General features: G+C 42.1%; 1 protein-coding gene across 6 annotated transcripts in view; it reads left to right on the forward strand.

Moving 5' to 3' along the window:
* The window catches only part of LOC143033412 (coiled-coil domain-containing protein 174), a 168,560-nt gene that overhangs the window by 147,244 nt on the left and 4,233 nt on the right, over nucleotides 1-17,083 (forward strand). For all 6 annotated transcript variants that reach the window (XM_076198811.1, XM_076198816.1, XM_076198813.1 and 3 more), the window contains 2 exons: nucleotides 9,782-9,908; nucleotides 13,960-14,172. In XM_076198811.1, the coding sequence (XP_076054926.1) occupies nucleotides 9,782-9,908; nucleotides 13,960-14,172 (340 nt within the window). The remainder of the gene's footprint in view (nucleotides 1-9,781; nucleotides 9,909-13,959; nucleotides 14,173-17,083) is intronic.

Here is a 17,083-nt window from a genome sequence, read left to right on the forward strand (position 1 = left end):
TGGTCTGAAGGGTGTTGAGGGTCTCTGAGATTAGGTGCCCATGCAGGACTCACATAATTCATCATTGAGTGTATGCATTGTTTGTATATTGTAGTATTAGTTTCTTTGTTTTATCCAAATGTTATTCCAGTGATTGATTTGTGTTAAGTCTAGGTGTGCATTTATTTTTTATGTTTGTGATGTATTGTTTAAAAGACATGGATGTATCGTATGTTATACCATGAATTTTTGGTGTGTGCGAGTGTTGTTGATATAGAGGTGAGGTACATATTTTTGTTCTTTTGTCCAGTTGTTGAGAAGTGTTGCTGTAGATTTGGCTGGGGCTATTTTGAGTCTGTTTATAATGAACAATGCGTTGAGTGTATCAAGGTATGGTTGTATTGTTTCTGTAGCTTTGTCTGTGTTACAGTGTGTGCATGTGATTGTCATGTCATCTGTGTAGGAAGAGATTTGTATTTCTGAGGTGTCTGGTATGGGTATATCATGCATGTATAGATTAAAGAGTGTGTGGGATAGAACTGAGCCTTGTGGTACTCCATTCTTTATGTTTCTAATGTGTGATGATTGGCCATTATATGACACACAAACATTCTTGCCTGCCAGATAATTGGCCAGCCATCTTTTGGTGTTATTGTGCATGTCTGTGTTATATATTTTGTTTGTTAGATTGTGGCAGGGGATAGCATCAAAAGCTTTACTAATGTCTAATGTTATGAGAAGTGTTCTATGATGGGGCCTATCTGAATTGATGCCATCTAAAATTCTTTGTGTGAGGTTTATTAGAAGAGTGTGGAGTGTAGTGGCCTAAAACAGTGTTGTGATTCAGCAAGGGGAATATGTGGTGTGATGAGTTGAAGTATGAGGCATTCAATGACTTTGGAGGGGGTGCAGAGGAGTGTGATTGGGCAGTGCAATGTTGGGATTGTTGGGTCTTTATTGGGTTTTGGGATGGTGATTATTTTCCTTTGCTTCCAGATGTAGGGTATAGTGTTGTGTGAATAACTGTAGTTTGCAATGTTTGTGAGTGTGTGTATACCATGTGGTCCAATGTGATTTAGGAAGATGTTACTTATGTTGTCAGGGCCACAGGTGGATGAATGCTTGAGGTTATGTATTATGTGTTTTGTCTGACTGTCTATGAAGGGTGTATAGTCTGAGTGTGTGGGAAAGTCTTTCTTGCGTTGAATGGTACATTTGTCGTCAGGGTGAGAAGTGAGATGGCTTCCCTGTGCAAAATGATTTATGAGTGTGTTTGCTTGTTGTCTGAGGGTAAATTATCTGTTGTGATTATTACTGTGTGAGTGTGTGTTGTGTTACTGTTGGATAGTGTAATGCTGTTGAGTGTTTTGTACAATTTGCTAGTGTTTGTTTTGTGATCTAGCGTATTGACAAAATTTTGCCTATTTTGTGTTTTCTGTCTATGTATTTTATTGATAATCTCAGTGTTTAGTGTTTGTATTTGGTCTGTTATGTTTTGAGGGATAGGTGTGGGGGTATGGTGTTTAAGTGCATCTCATTGTCTGATGAGGCCTTGGATTTCTGGTGTGAAGTTGGGGTTGTGTGATTTTCTGTTGCCTCTAGGAATGTATCTCTTTTCTGCATTTTGTATGATTGTATTAAAAGTGTGCACAGCATTGTTTATGTTTGTGATTGGTGTACTGTTAAGTGTCTCAAAATGTTGTTCTCTCTCTTCAGTAAAAGCTTCCCAGTTAGCTCTCTTGTAATTGGTGTATGTGTGTGTGTGGCAAACTGGGGTGCATATTGTTTTGGTGGTGATGATGATTGGAAGGTGGTCAGATCCCTTGGATCTGACCACTCTCCATGAAGTTGTTAGGGTTAGTCAGGGGGAGCAGAAGGTGATATCAGGAAAGGAGGGGGTGTAAAGAGCCTTTGTGTGGGATATGTGTATGATTATGTATGTTGTTCATGATGGTCAGTGAGTCAAGCTGAGTCTGCATATCAAGCCCTCTGTCTGTGTCAGGGTTGTCAACATACCAGGCTGACAATTTGTCATTGAAGTCACCACCCGTGATGAGGTTAGGAATTGTGGCTAGTTGATTAAGTTGAGGCCTGAAGGTGTTTGGAACTGTGAGGGATGATTGAGAGGGGATGTATATGTTAACTATTGTCAGTGTTGATTTGTTGCCTGTATGGATTTGAATAGATTGGATTTCTGTAGTGTTACCTGTGGTAGGGAAGAGGATTTTGGTTGTGGTGTTTGTGTCCACAAAACAGATGGATTAGTGGATCAGGGTGATTAGTCCACCACCATTGCTGTTGGTCCGGTCTTGTCTAATGGTGGTGAAGTTGTGAAATGATGGTGTTTTGTGTGTTGTAGTTTTGTTTCTTGTATGATGGCAACATGTATTTTGTTTGAGGAAGTGTTCGAGTTCTGTTTTTTGTGTTGATGACATCATTGTTCTGTTGTAATATGTTGATGTTATGTGTTCTGTATGTGTTGTATGTTGCTGTCTGGGTTGGGGTATTGATGGGGAAGGTATAGGATTTGGGTTTGAGGGAGGGAGATGTGTGATTGGGGACAAAGGAGGGAGAGGACAGATTGGGGACAATGGCGGGGGGAGACTGGGTGTGGGTAAGGGTGCAGGCTGTGGTTGGGAAGGTGGGAATGAGGTTATTGGAGGATAGGTAGAACATGTCCAAGTTTTGTGTATTTGTTTGTATCTTCAAGTATTGTACAAGTGAAGTGGGCCCAGTTTTTGAATATGTTGCATTGAACTGAGCCCTCTGTCTGCTTGAGGTGATCAGTTTGGAGCATGTTGGGCATGTGTATTTTGTGATGGGCCTAGGATTGCTCTCTACATCTTCAGCTAATAGTAGAAGAGGGGGTGAATGCCAGAAAAACACTCCTTAGTGCAGAAAAAATGTAACAGCGCATGTTGTAAAAGGATTGTGGTACTCACCCAGGCGACCGAAGCCCCTCGTGGGGATAGGTGCCACCTGTGTAGAGCTGGTGGCCAGGGATGTTTGCTGCAGTTTGGCTCCCAACATTTGGGGTTAGGGGGTGGTCCCACTATGAAAATGCTGCCACATCAGGACTTGTTGTGTATGTTGTATTGGTCACTGGCTGAAAGTGATAGTTGAAGTGGTGCAGTTGCTGGTGTTGGTCCCTCAGGGCTGTATCTCATGATGAAGGTGAGGTGAGTCAACAAGTTTTGAAAAAGGGCAGCTCCACAGTCCATGCCATAGCACCACCACATGCAGGTACCTATTATTGGTTCCTCAAAACAAACACACCCAAAACATATGATAAATAAGCATAAATAGTATAGTATACATCTGTAGAGCTGCAGCAATTTTTCCACAAGTGCACCAAACATGTTGCATTTTTATGAGAAACCAAACTGTCACCACAGACCGCATTACCTATATTTACAGATCACACTACAATTAGAGAAGACAGAATGCAAAATAAAGGTGCACTTTGTAACATTAATACACAAAAGTATGACTTTTTTCCAAAAAGACAGATGAAACCAATCACTCAGACATTAAAAATAATCACCATCCAGACACAAAGAAAACAATGTACAACATTACAAACATCTACATACCATTCACATCAAAACCCCAAGGTCTCATTTCCTATTTTTCAATATGCCAAAGGACTTTTCCCCCTTTTAAAGGAGGTAGCCAGCCAAAGCATGCACCTACTTCCAGCCATTTCACTCCCATCCACCACACATTGTTTCCCTTCCATCTTAGCTCCTCATGGATGAAGGGTCCTCTCAAATCACTTCCTCATTTTATCATAGAATTTGCAAGGAAAATCAAACCCACCCATACATACATACATACATACATACATACATATACCAAGTCTTTTTCCCCCTTACACGGGGGGTAGCCAAAAAGAAAAAGGCATAGAAACCACTCCCATCAATTCCATTCCCTACATATTCCACTCCCCTCCACCCTCCTCCCTCCCTCTTATCTTGGCACCTCCTGGATGACGGGTCATCCCTGCATCCTGTCCACTGCCCTGGGTCAGAAGCAGTGTTGCAAGACACAGCACATCCACAGCAAGGCTGCTTCATAAATTCAGCGACCCCCCTCTCCGTCCCCTCATTCAGAAAAGTAGACGGGGAGAAATCCCTTCGGGCTGTGTCAAATTTTTTCTCATACTTCCTCACCCCCCATCCCCCACCCCCCTCATGCATCATAGCATCATCCATACACAACCCTTCTCCATTTACCCCTATCTTCTGTCCTCTCCTGTCCTTCCTCAATAGATATTCCTCTCTTTTATAAAGCACCTTTCACCCCATCCATCCAACTCATCCTAGGACGCCCCCTCATATTCACTCCTTCCACTTCCGCCTTTCACACCTCTTTTACTAGTCTTCACTCATTCTTTCCGTGTGTCCAAACATCCTAAAATTCTTTCATCAACCCTATCTCCCAACTCCCTTTCCACCCCTGTTCTCCTCCTCACTTCCTCATTTCTCACTCTATCTAGCCTAGTAACCCCCATCATACTTCTGAGACACCTCATCTCAAACACATTCAAACTCCTCTCTTCTTCTCTTATGTTTAACCATCTCCAATCCCTGACCCACTACCCTTGCATTCACCTCTCGCACCACCCCATCCGTCCCACCTCCCTTGCATCTCGCACCTGTCACCTGACCTAGCAGCCCAGGAGATCAACTCCCACTTCACCTCTATCTGTCAGACATTACCCCCTCTCGACCCTTCCCGCCTACCTGCCTACCTCCCTTCCCCCTCACCCCCCATTCAAGTTCAAGTTTCCGACGTAGCTACTAAGCTGGGTAAACTCAAACAAAATAGATCCACAACCCCCTCTGACCTTCCTATTAAAATCTACAAGGAATTTGCCCCTGAACTTGCCCTCCCACTCTCCTCCATAATTAATGCCTCTTTAAGCCAAAACACCTGCCCCAGCAACTGGAAAATATCATATGTTACTCCCATCCCCAAAACCCTCAGCCCACAATCACTAAGTGACCTTAGGCCCATCGCCATCACCCCTATCCCAAGCCTTGTATGTGAAGACTTGGTTTTTAACTCCGTTTACAGCAACATAAAACACTCAATAGATGCCCAACAATTTGGCAACATGAAATCCTCCTCTACCACTCACTGTCTCATTGACCTACTCAACTTCCTTCACAACAACCTAGACAAGCGTAACACATCCCTAGCTGTTACCTTTGTAGACTTCAGGAAGGCCTTTGACCTTGTTGACCACAATGTTGTTCTCTCCAAAGCCATCCAACTGGGGATCCAGCCCCACCTAATAGCATGGCTGGCAGATTTCCTCACCGGACGACGGCAGGCGGTCAGGTACCAAGGGTCAACTTCCCCCCTCCTCCCTTTAACTTGTGGGGTCCCCCAGGGTACCAAAATGGGTCCCCTATGCTTCCTCATCCTTATCAACGACGCCCTCATGGACACTCCTCACAGATGGAAGTACGTGGATGACAGCACCGTAGGCATCCCCATCAACACCAGGCGGCCTGATTACGCACCACTACAAAACACCCTGAACAAGCTCATGATGTGGACGGAAAACAACAACGTCACAATCAACACCAACAAGACCGTAGTGATGCACTTTTGTACCTCCACCCAAGCAGTACCTCCTCCACAACTTTCATTGGGCCCCCACCCCCTCCAATTGGTGCAATCCACCAAGATCTTGGGCATCACACTTGATGCTCAATTAAATTGGAACCAACATATCACCAATATAGTCAGGACAGCGTCTTACAAACTGTATATGCTGAGTAGGTTAAAATCACTAGGAACACCTACATCTGAGCTACAGGAGGTCTACAAAACTTTCATACTCCCCACCCTCATGTATGCCTCACCAGCCTGGTACAGCTCACTCACCCTCACACAGAGACAAAAGCTGGAGAGGGTACAAAAGAGAGCGTGCAGGATCATCCTGGGCGTGGAGTACAGCAGCTACGACCATGCTCTTACCACCCTTACTCTATCTAGGGTGTCCCAGCAGCACGGGGAGGCACTAAGGAAATTTGGGGAAAGCCTGCTTTCCCACCCTAGACACCGTCACCTTCTCCCTCCTGATGCTCCACCAACTCGCCACGCCACTAGACACATAAATAGACTCATACCAATCAAAGCGCCAAGGACAGACCGCTACAAAAACAGTGCTATCCCATCTATTGTGCACATAATTAACTCATTGTAAAATTGCTCCATGTATATATTCCAAGTTTTATATCTTTAATCAACTTTTCCAATGTATTATTGTCAGTGTACCACTGTAATAGAAATAAACCTTTTATTATTATTATTATTATTATTATTATTATTAGATTGAACAGCCAGGGCGACATAACACATCCCTGATGAAGTCCCACCTTTACCTCAAACCATTCACTCTCCCCATTTCTAATCCTAACACAAGCTCTACTACTCTCTTAAAAACTCTTGACTGCTCTTAACAGCTTTCCCCCTATCCCATATATCTGCAGTACCTCCCACAGTGCCTTCCTGTCTACCCTGTCATAAGCCTTATCTATAAAAGCCCAAAAAACATCCTTACCTTTTCCTATAGCTTTCTCACATATCTGTCTTACCACAAAAATCTGATCTACACAACCCCTACCTGTCCTAAAACCACACTGTTCCTCACCAATTACTCTCTCCGTACCTCTCCTAATCCTCTCAATCAAGATCCTCCCATAAGCCTTTCCAACTACACTCAACAAGCTGATCCCTCTGAAACTACTACATTCACACTTGTCCCCCTTTCCCTATGGAACTATACAGGCACTCCTCCAGTCCTCCGGCACTCTACCCTCTCTTAAACAAACATTAAATAACCTCACCAGCCAGTCCACCATAACTGTACCTTCTTTCTTCAGACATTCTGCATGGCATCCATCCAACCCAGGTGCCTTACCTGCTCTCATCACCTTAACAGCTACTTTCACTTCATCTTTCCCTATTTCTCTTCCATTTTCCTCACTCATCACTCATTTTCTTAGTGCTTCCCACTGCAACTACCTTTCCCTCCCTATCCTTCTTCACATTTAGCAACTCCCTAAAATACTCTGCCCACCTTCCTCTCACTGCCTTCTCCTCCATTATCATCTCTCCATCTGCACCTTTTACCTTTTCTTCTCTACTTGAAGAACATACATACATATACCAAGGCTTTTTCCCCCCTTACAAGGGAGGTAGCCAAAAGGGAAAGGCATAAAATCATTCCCACCCATTCCATCCCTGAATACACTCCACACCCCTCCACCCTCCCTTTTATCTTAGCACCTCCTGGATGACAGGTCATCCCTACACCTTGTCCACTGCCCTGGGTCAGAAGCAGTGTCACAAGACACAGCACATCCACAGCAAGGCCACTTCATTAAATCGGCGACCCACCCTCTCCGTCCCCCCATGCATAAAAGGAGAAGATGGGGAGAAATCCCTTCAGGCTGCATCAAATTCTGCTCATACATACTATCTCACCCCCCATCCCCCCACCCATTCCATCTCATGCATCACAACATCATCCATATACAACCATTCTCCATTCACCCCTATCTTCTGTCCTCTCCCGTCCTTCCTCAACAGACATTCCCCTCTTCCCCAAAGCCCCCTTCACCCCATCCATCCACCTCATCCTAGGATGTCCCTTCATGTTCACTCCCTCCACATCTGCCTTCCATACCTCTTTTACTAGTCTTTCTTCACTCATTTTTTCCATGTGTCCAAACCATCCTAATACTCTTTCCTCAACCCTATCTCCCAACTCCCTTTACACCCCTGTTCTCCTCCTCACCCCCTCATTTCTCATGCTATCTAGCCTAGTAACCCCTATCATACTTCTGAGACACCTCATCTCAAACACATTCAAACTCCTTCTCTCTTCTTCTCTTATGTTCCATGTTTCAGCCCCATACAGTACTGTTGGCACAATCACTCCTTCATACAGTCTCCTCTTAGCATCCATTCCCAAATGTCTATTCCTCATTACACTTTGTAATCCACCAAGGCATTTACTCACTTCTCTCAATCTACATTCTACCTCCACCTTCACCTTTTCCTGCCACATTTGCACCCAAGTATCTAAAACTATCCACTTCCTCCAGTCGCTCTCCCTTAATGCTCACTTCCAGTCTACTGCCACTTTCACCCCTTGTACATCTCATCACCTTACTTTTACCCACATTTATCTTTAGCTTTATTCTATCACATACTCTCCCAAACTCTGTCACCAACTTCCTCAATCCCTCCTCTGATCCTGCCACAAGTGCAGTGTCGTCCGCAAACAACAGCAGGCTCACCTCCCACTTTTCTCCATTTTCTTTAACCATCTCCAATCCCTGACCCACTACCCTTGCATTTACCTCTCGCACTACCCCATTCATGTAGAAGTTGAACAGCCAGGGTGACATAACACATCCTTGACGAAGTCCCACCTTTACCTCAAACCACTCACTCTCTCCATTTCTAATCCTGACACAAGCTCTACTACTCTCATAAAAACTCTTGACAGCTCCTAGAAGCTTTCCTCCTATCCCGTATATCCGCACAACCTCCCACAGTGCCTTTCTGTCTACCCTGTTGTAAGCCTTTTCCAGATCCATAAAAGCCCAAAAGACATCCTTCCCCTTTCCTATAGCTTTCTCACATATCTGTCTTACCACAAAAATCTGATCTACACAACCTCTACCCGTCTTAAATCCACACTGTTCCTCACCAATTTCTCCCTCTGTTCCTCTCCTAATCCTCTCAACCAAGATCCTCCCATAAGCCTTCCCAACTACACTTAACAAGCTAATCCCTCTGAAACTACTACATTCACACTTGTCCCCTTTTCCCTTGAAGTGTGGAACTATACAGGCACTCCTCCAGTCCTCCAGCACTCTACCCTCTCTCCAGCAAACATTAAATAACCTCACTAGCCAGTCCACCATCACTGTACCTCCTTTTTTTAGACATTCTGCATGGCATCCATCCAGACCAGGTGCCTTACCTGCTTTCATCATCTTAACAACTGCCTTCACTTCATCCTTCCTTATTTCTCCTCCATTTTCCTCACTCATCACGGTCATTTTCTTAGCATTTCCCACTGCAGCTATCTTTCCCTCCCTATCCTCCTTCACATTTAGCAACTCCCTAAAATATTCTGCCCATTACTGACCATTACATTCCCACTGCAGCTATCTTTCCCCCCTATCCTCCTTTACATTTAGTAACTCCCTAAAATATTCTGCCCGTACTGACTTCTCTTCCATTATCATCTCTACATCTACTCCTTTTACCTTTTCTTCTCTACTTGATTCGCCTCCTCTTCCTCTCTTAATTTATTTCCAAAACATCTTTTTATTACTTTCAAAATTTTCTGTCATACTCTTACCCCATTTCACATCTGCTCTCCTCTTTGCCTCCTTTACCTTTTGCTTTACTTCTCTTTTCTTTTCTTTGTACCTCTCATATGACTCCCTCGTCCTATTTTGTAACCAATCTGAGAAAGCTCGCCTCTTCTCTTCTACAGCCTTCTTTGTTTCCTCATCCCACCATTCACTACCCTTCCTTCTATTTCCACATGTCCTTCTTGTTCCACATACCATCTTTGCACACTTTGTGACTACTTGAAGAAGAAAAAAAAAAAATACAGGAAGGCAAAATTACCAAAATGCAGTGAAGAAATAGAAAACAACTTTGTAGATTTCATCATAACTCAACACTCACCCATAGATAAAGCTATAGAAAGACTCATTAAGACCATACTAAAAGTCACATATGAATTTCATTGTTGTAGACAAGTGATTGTGAAGAGGAGCAGTATCAGGACTGGGCTCAGCACATGCAGCGTACCAAGTGGGAACAACAAGAAGCTGAAAACAGGGTCAAACCTAACCTACATTATCAAGATGTGTTGTTTGATGGTGAGTAAACAAAACTTTAACAACTAATAATTGTATTTGATATGGAGTAAGATTACAGTTTACATGCAACTCTAAAGTTAGGTTGAGGTGAACCCAAGTCCTGATGACAGTCACCTTGGCCGGATTAGATGTTACTGCTAACAGTATTTGTGGTAAAATATGTTTGTATTTACCTAGTTGTATTTTACGGGACGGGAGCTATGCTCGTTGTGACCCGTTTTCATATCTCTCCACATCCAGTTTATTCTTGAACTCATGTATAGTTCTGGCATTCACTGTTTCACTGTTTAGTTTGTTCCAGACATCGATCACTCTGTGTGGGAAACTGTTCTTTTTCAGGTCTCTTCTGTAACTGTCCTTCTTCAGCTTCTTATTGTGTCCTCTTGTTTCTCTCTTGTCCCATTTCAATAGGTCATCCCTATCAAGAACTTCCATCCCTTTCATAATTTTGAAGATGGTCAACAGGTCGCCTCTTTCCCTTCTCTGCTCCAATGTTGACAGCTGTAATTTCTCCAATCTTTGTTCATATGTCAAATCTGATAGTGTGGGTGCCATCTTTGTCGCCACTCTTTGGATTCTTTCTAATTTCTTTCTGTTTTTCTTTGTGCTTGGTGCCCACATTGATATAGCATATTCTAGTTTCGGTCTTATCAATGTAGTAATTATTTTCTTAACCATCTCTTCATCCATGTAGTTGAAGGCCACTTTCATTGATCTTAATAAGTTGTAAGTTTCTCCAAATAATTTATGTACATGTTTGTCAGGTGTTAAGTCACTTCAGATGATTACTCCTAGGTTCCTCTCTGAGTTTACTTTCTTTACTTCTTTGTTTCCAATCTTATATTTTCCCGAAACTCTGTTTTTGCCTCTTCCAAATTCCATCATGCTACATTTCTTGATGTTGAAGCTCATCTCGTATTTCTGGCTCCATTCCCATACTTTATTCAGGTCATCTTGTAGCGATCTGCAATCTTCTTCTGTTTTCACTCTTTTGAGTAATTTAGCATCGTCAGCAAAAAAAATTATGTAACAATTTACTCTGTCCATATCATTTATGTATATGGCAAACATTAAAGGAGCCAAAACAGAGCCTTGTGGGACACCATTTTTTACATCTTCCCATTTCGAACTTTTGTCTCTAAGTACCATTCTCATTTTTCTCCCAGTTAAGAAGTCCTTCACCCATTCCTATAGTTTACCTTGAATTCCTCCTATTTTTTCAATTTTACTTATTAATTTTTTGTGTGGTACCTTGTCAAAAGCTTTCTCCAAATCCAGGAAGGTGCAGTCTCCCCATCCATCTCTTTCTTGTATTATCTCAATTAGTCTCGAGTAAAAGCAGGTTAGATTTGTGGTGCACGATCTTCCTCTTCTAAAACCAAATTGTTTGGGGTTTATTATTTTATTTTCTTCCAAGTGTTTGGTCCATCTGTTCCTGAAAATCTTTTCACATATTTTTGCTACTGTGCTTGTGAGGGACACTGGTCTAAATTTTGTAGGATCTTCCCTGTTTCCTCCTTTGTGTATTGGTACTATGTTTGCATCTTTCCAATCTTGTGGTACCTTCCCTCTTTTAATGAGAAGTCTATTATCTTGTATAGTTTATCTGTCAGTTTGTCTATACACTTTTCAATATCCAATTTGCAATTTCATCTGGTCCATGTGACTTTCTGACATCTAGGCTTTTTATTTGGTCTCTTATTTCCCTCTGTGTTATTTTTATTTCCTTCATCATGGGTGAACTTTCTAGTTGTTCGTCCTCCTGGGGTTGTGAGCTCTCAATTGTAAAAACAGACCTGAAATGTCTGATCATAACTTCTGCCATCTCTGTGTCATCTATGTACTCTTTATCTCCTTCATGCAATTTTACTATATCATGCTTATCCTTTAGTTTGTCATTTATATATCTGTAAAAGAGTTTTGGTTGATCCTTACATTTGTCTACGATATCCCTTTCATATTCTCTTTTTTCATTCCTGCGTATGTTTACATATTCGTTTCTAATTTTTTATGTTTGCCATTTAGATGTTTTCCTGTCTTTTTTCCATTTTTTCCAAGCTTTATCTCTCCTGGCTTTAGCCTCACTACATCTTTTGTTGAACCAACATTTTATATAGATTTCTTTTTGTTTCTTTTTTGGTACATATTTGTTAACTCCCTCTTTATAATTTTCTTTAGATATGTTCCATTTGTCATCCATATTTGTTTCCTCTAGGGAACCTATCCCAATTTGCATTTTGGAAAAATTTCCTTAGTTTTACAAAGGTCATTTTGTTGTACATATATCTTCCTTCTCTATGTTTGTCATTTCTATGTTGTTCTGTTCTTTTAATTCAAACTCTATTAGTATATGGTCACTTTTTCCAATTGGTGTTTTATATTCCATTCTGTTTACAATATCTGGTTCAGAGGTTAATATTAGGGCTAGTTTTGATGGTTCCTCATTGTTTCTATATCTCTGTGTGTGTGTGAATATTCAGCAAAAGGTAAGGATGTATTTTGAGTGGTCATGAGGTTCAAGAAAGCCTATGATAAGGTTGGCAGAGAAGCACTGTGATGATGATGAAATGTTTAAGCATTGTGCAATACCAGTCTGTTGGAGCATGCCCATCACATATTATCAAAGGATGCCAAGCTGAGAAACATATCATAATTTGGCTGGAAAATCTCACTCTGCTTTCCCATTGGTTGAAGATCTTTAAACTACCGCTTTACAGATGTTTTACAACTACTTGAAATGTTGGCTCATATTCATAGGGTATATAAAGGGGGATGCAGAGAACAACCTAGACAGATTCAATAGAGTAGAGAAGCAGAGGGACTATAGAGAGAAAACAAAGCAGAAAGAGAAAACAAGAAAAGATGCTGAATTTCTTCTACTTTTGTCAATTACAACAACTCTGCTAAACAAGTCCTTTGGACCACAGCTACAGCCCCTCTTCTCCAGGCAAAGTGTTTAGCCTTTGTTTTTCAAATTGTATTAGACAATCTCCAGATTGCTGCTTGACCACGAGTGACTCGACTCTCTTATTTTCTCTGTTTAACAAACATCATGTTCCCAACTACCAGAAGCTTCTGCCAGAAGAACTGCCATGGGGGAATGACATCTAAATCCCATGTCGGTCCCAAGCCTGGATAAAAGAGGAGGGTTGTCATGACAGGCCTAGCTAGCCGGTGACGTAAAAAGACCTATTTGCTCAAGAAACTCAAGGGACATTAAAATGGATGAAGAGAGATTGCAAAGAAAAGATGTAACTGGACACCAGAAGGTAGCAGATCTAGAGGTAGACCGAAGAAAAGATGGAATTGAAGAAATCCTAGAGGCAAATGGATTAGGAAAAATAGAGGATTTGAGGGAAGAAGTAAGCTTTGAGAGGATAATCTGGAGAAGTGTGCTGGCCCAACTGACAGGCTGAAAGCCTACCTGGGAGCAGAAGTAAGAAGTAAAAAAAAATGTAAACAGCATATTCTAAATGTGGATGAACTACAACACAATATATCTTCTTTAAGTGACTTATAGTCCTGCCTGGAGGCTGTTGGCAGTTTCCTGGAAGTTATAGGTTGTCTAGAACAGAGACCAGGGGCAACGAATTGATTGATTGGATATAATTTGCATGTTTGTGTCATCCAGAGCAGAAGGTGGATGACATATGTATATGCGTCATGAGAAAAGAGGAGAGCCCTATGAAACTCAGGTATGTTTTTGGTATATGAAGTGGCTGCTGCATACTCTATATATCCCTGCTTGCTATAAAGGTAGTTTGCCTTCCTTTGGTGTTGTTTAGGAATGAAGTCATATATTTTGTGTATGAAATGAGTATTGTGTGTTGTATTGATTTGTGGTTGAGTCCATCCAGTATATGTAAGACTGGTGAGTAATGCTGTTGGGGAAGGAAGGAGTGAAAGAGATGAGTATAATGGGAGAGGATGTTCCTTTCCCATTCCTACCCACCTTGCATTGCAGCTAATGGAGTGTAGGTTGGAAAAAAACATTATTTTCCACATTAGTACTTTATATTTATCATGCATTATTTTCAATTGTTACTTACAGAGGCACGAAGCCATGGTGTTGGATATGTCAAGCTGTCTGGAGATGCTGAGAAGAGAAAAACCCAGCTAGATTTACTGACTCAGTTGAGATCAGACATGGAACAAGCAGCTGCTGCCAAATCTGTGTCTGATGCCAAAAAGAAGAAGTTGATGGATATTCGTTTAGCAAAAGTTAAACAGAGGAAAAGACTAAAAATGGGACTTCCCATGACAGGTAGATGGATTATGTTTTTTGTTAACAAGATACACATATCCTATTGTGATTTTCAAAACCTTATTTAGGCAGATATGTGAGAAAGCAAAGGGTAAGGATGTTTTTTGGGCCTTTATGGATTTAGAAAAGGTGTATGACAGGGTAGACAGGAAGGCACTGTGGGAGATTTTGCAGATATATGGGATAGGAGGAAAGCTGTTAAGAGCAGTCAAGAGTTTGTACAAGAATAATAGAGCCAGTGTTAGAAATGGAGAGAGTGTGGTTTGAGGTAAAGGTGGGATTTTGCCAGGGATGTGTTATGTCGCCCTGGCTGTTTAATCTATACATGGATGGGGTGGTGCAAGAGGTTAATGCAAAGGTAATGGGCAAGGGATTGGAGATGGTTATAGAAAATGGTGAAAAATGGGAGATAAGCCAGTTGTTGTTTGCTGATGACACTGCATTTGTAGCAGGATCAGAGTAGGGATTAAGGAAGTTAGTGATGAAGTTTGGGAAAGTGTGCAAAAGAAGGAAGTTGAAGATAAATGTGGGTGAAAGTAAGGTGATAAGATGCACAAAGGGAGAGGATGGTAGCTAATTGGAAGTGAGTATTAACCTCTTCAATATGAGTCAAATTCTCTTGGGCATCAGCGGCCTGATGTATGATGATGCATCACAATACTCACATTATAAAATATAAAGTTACAGCTGTATTAATAATTCTCTTTCACTCTGAATGTTAATAGCCATAGAAAATATGATCAGACCAGTTCACAGAATATGGGGGTCACTCAGCTACAACTACAAAATAAATATAATCAAGACTCCGACACCATTATTGTCACATACCCATGTGCTCCTCATGACGCCTTCATAGGCCATATGGAAGGGGTTAAGGGGGAGATGCTGTAAGAAGTGCTTTAGATACTTGGAGGCAAATGTAGCAGGAAAGGGGGGAGTGGAGGTAGAGGTAGAACGTAGATTGATAGAAGCAAGTAAATGCCTTGGGGAATTAAAAAGTGTAATGAGAAACAGACATTTGGGAAAGGATGCTAAGAGGAGATTGTATGAAGGAGTGATTGTGCTGACAGCACTGTATGGAGCAGAAACATGGAACATAAGAGAGGAAGAGGGAAAGGGTTTAAATGTGTTTGAGATGAAATGTCTGAGGTATGGTAGAGATTACTAGGCTAGAGTGAGAAATGAGGTGAGAAGGAGAGTGAGGGTGGAAAAGGAGTTGGGAGATAGGGTTGATAAAAAAAAGTATTGGGATGGTTTGGACATATGGAAAAAATGAGTGAGGAAAGATTAGTAAAAGAAGTGGGGAGGGCAGAGGTGGATGCCGTGAATATGAGGGGGTGACCAGAGATGAGATGGATGGATAGGGTAAAAAGGGCATTGGGAAAGAGGGGGAGTCTGTTGAGGAAAGAATGGAGAAGACAGATGATAGGGGTGAATGGAGAATGGTTGTGTATGGATGATACTGTACTGTATGAAACAGAGTGGGTGGGAGCTTCGGGGGGTTTGGGAGTATGAGTGAACGATATTTTGATGCAGCCCAAAGTGATTTCTCTCTGTCTCCCCTTTTCTGCATGAGGGGATGGAGAGGAGGGGTCGCTGGTTAAATGAAGTGGCCTTGCCGTGGATGTGCTGTCTTGCTGCTTTGCTTCTGATCCAGGGCACTGGGCAAGATGCAAGGATGACCCATCATCCAGGAGGAGTTACAATAAGAGGGAGGGAGGGGTGGTGAATAGGAGTGGAGTATGTGGGGATGAAATGAGTGGGAGTGGATTTACGCCTTTTGACTTTGGCTACCTCCCTTGTAAGGAGGAAAAAAAACATTGATATGTGTATGTATTCACATTAGTAGCGGGATCAGAGGAGGGATTAAGGAAGTTAGTGATAGAGTTTGGTAAGGTATGCATAAGAAGGATGTTGAAGATAAGTGTGGGTAAAAGTAAGATGATGAGATGTACAAGGGCAGAGGATTGCAGCAAATTGGAAGTTAGTATTAAGGGAGAGAGATTGGAGGAATTAGATAACTTTAGATACTTGGGGGTAAATGTGGCATGAAAGGGAGGATTGTAGGTGGAGGTAGAATGTAGATTGAGAGAAGCAAGTAAAGCCTTGGGGGATTAAAAAGTGTAATGAGAAATAGACATTTGGGAATGGATGCTAAGAGGAGATTGCATAAAGGTGTAATTGTGCCGACAGCACTGTACGGGGCAGAAACATGGAACATAAGAGAGGAAAAGTTGAAATGTGTTTGAGATGAAATACCTGAGAAATATATTAGGTTTACTAGGCTTGATAGAGTGAGAAATAAGGAGGTGAGGAGGAGAGCGGGGGTGGAAAAGGAGTTGGGAGATAGGGTTGATGAAAGAGTATTAGGATGGTTTGGACACATGGAAAGAAGAGTGAAGAAAGATTAGTAAAAGAAGTGTGGAAAGCAGAGGCGGGTGGAGTGAACATGAGGGGGTGACCAAGGAGGAGATGGATGGATGGGGTAAAAGGGGCATTGGGAAAGATGGGAATGTGTTGAGGAAGACAGAAAATAGGAGTGGAGAATGGTTGTGTATGGATGATGCTGTGATGCATGGGAGTGGGTGGGGGATGGGGGGTTAAGGAGTATGTGTAAATGATATTCTGACACAGCCTGAAGGGATTTCTTTGCATCTTCTCTTTTTCTGCATGAGGGGACAGAGAGCGTGGTCACTGATTAAATGAAGTAGCCTTGCTGTGGATGTGCTGTCTTGGTGCATTGCTTCTGACCCAGGACAATGGGTGAGATGCAGGGATGTGCCATCATCCAGGAGCCAAGAAAAGAGGGAGGGAGAGGTGGTGAATGGGAGTGAAGTATGTGCGGATGAAATGGGTGGGAGTGGATTTATGCCTTTGACTTTGGCTACCTCCCATGTAAAGGGGAAAATGC

The sequence above is a fragment of the Oratosquilla oratoria genome, chromosome 15, assembly GCF_046742065.1.
Source record: "Oratosquilla oratoria isolate Oo_2021 chromosome 15, ASM4674206v1, whole genome shotgun sequence".
Classification (NCBI taxonomy): domain Eukaryota; kingdom Metazoa; phylum Arthropoda; class Malacostraca; order Stomatopoda; family Squillidae; genus Oratosquilla; species Oratosquilla oratoria.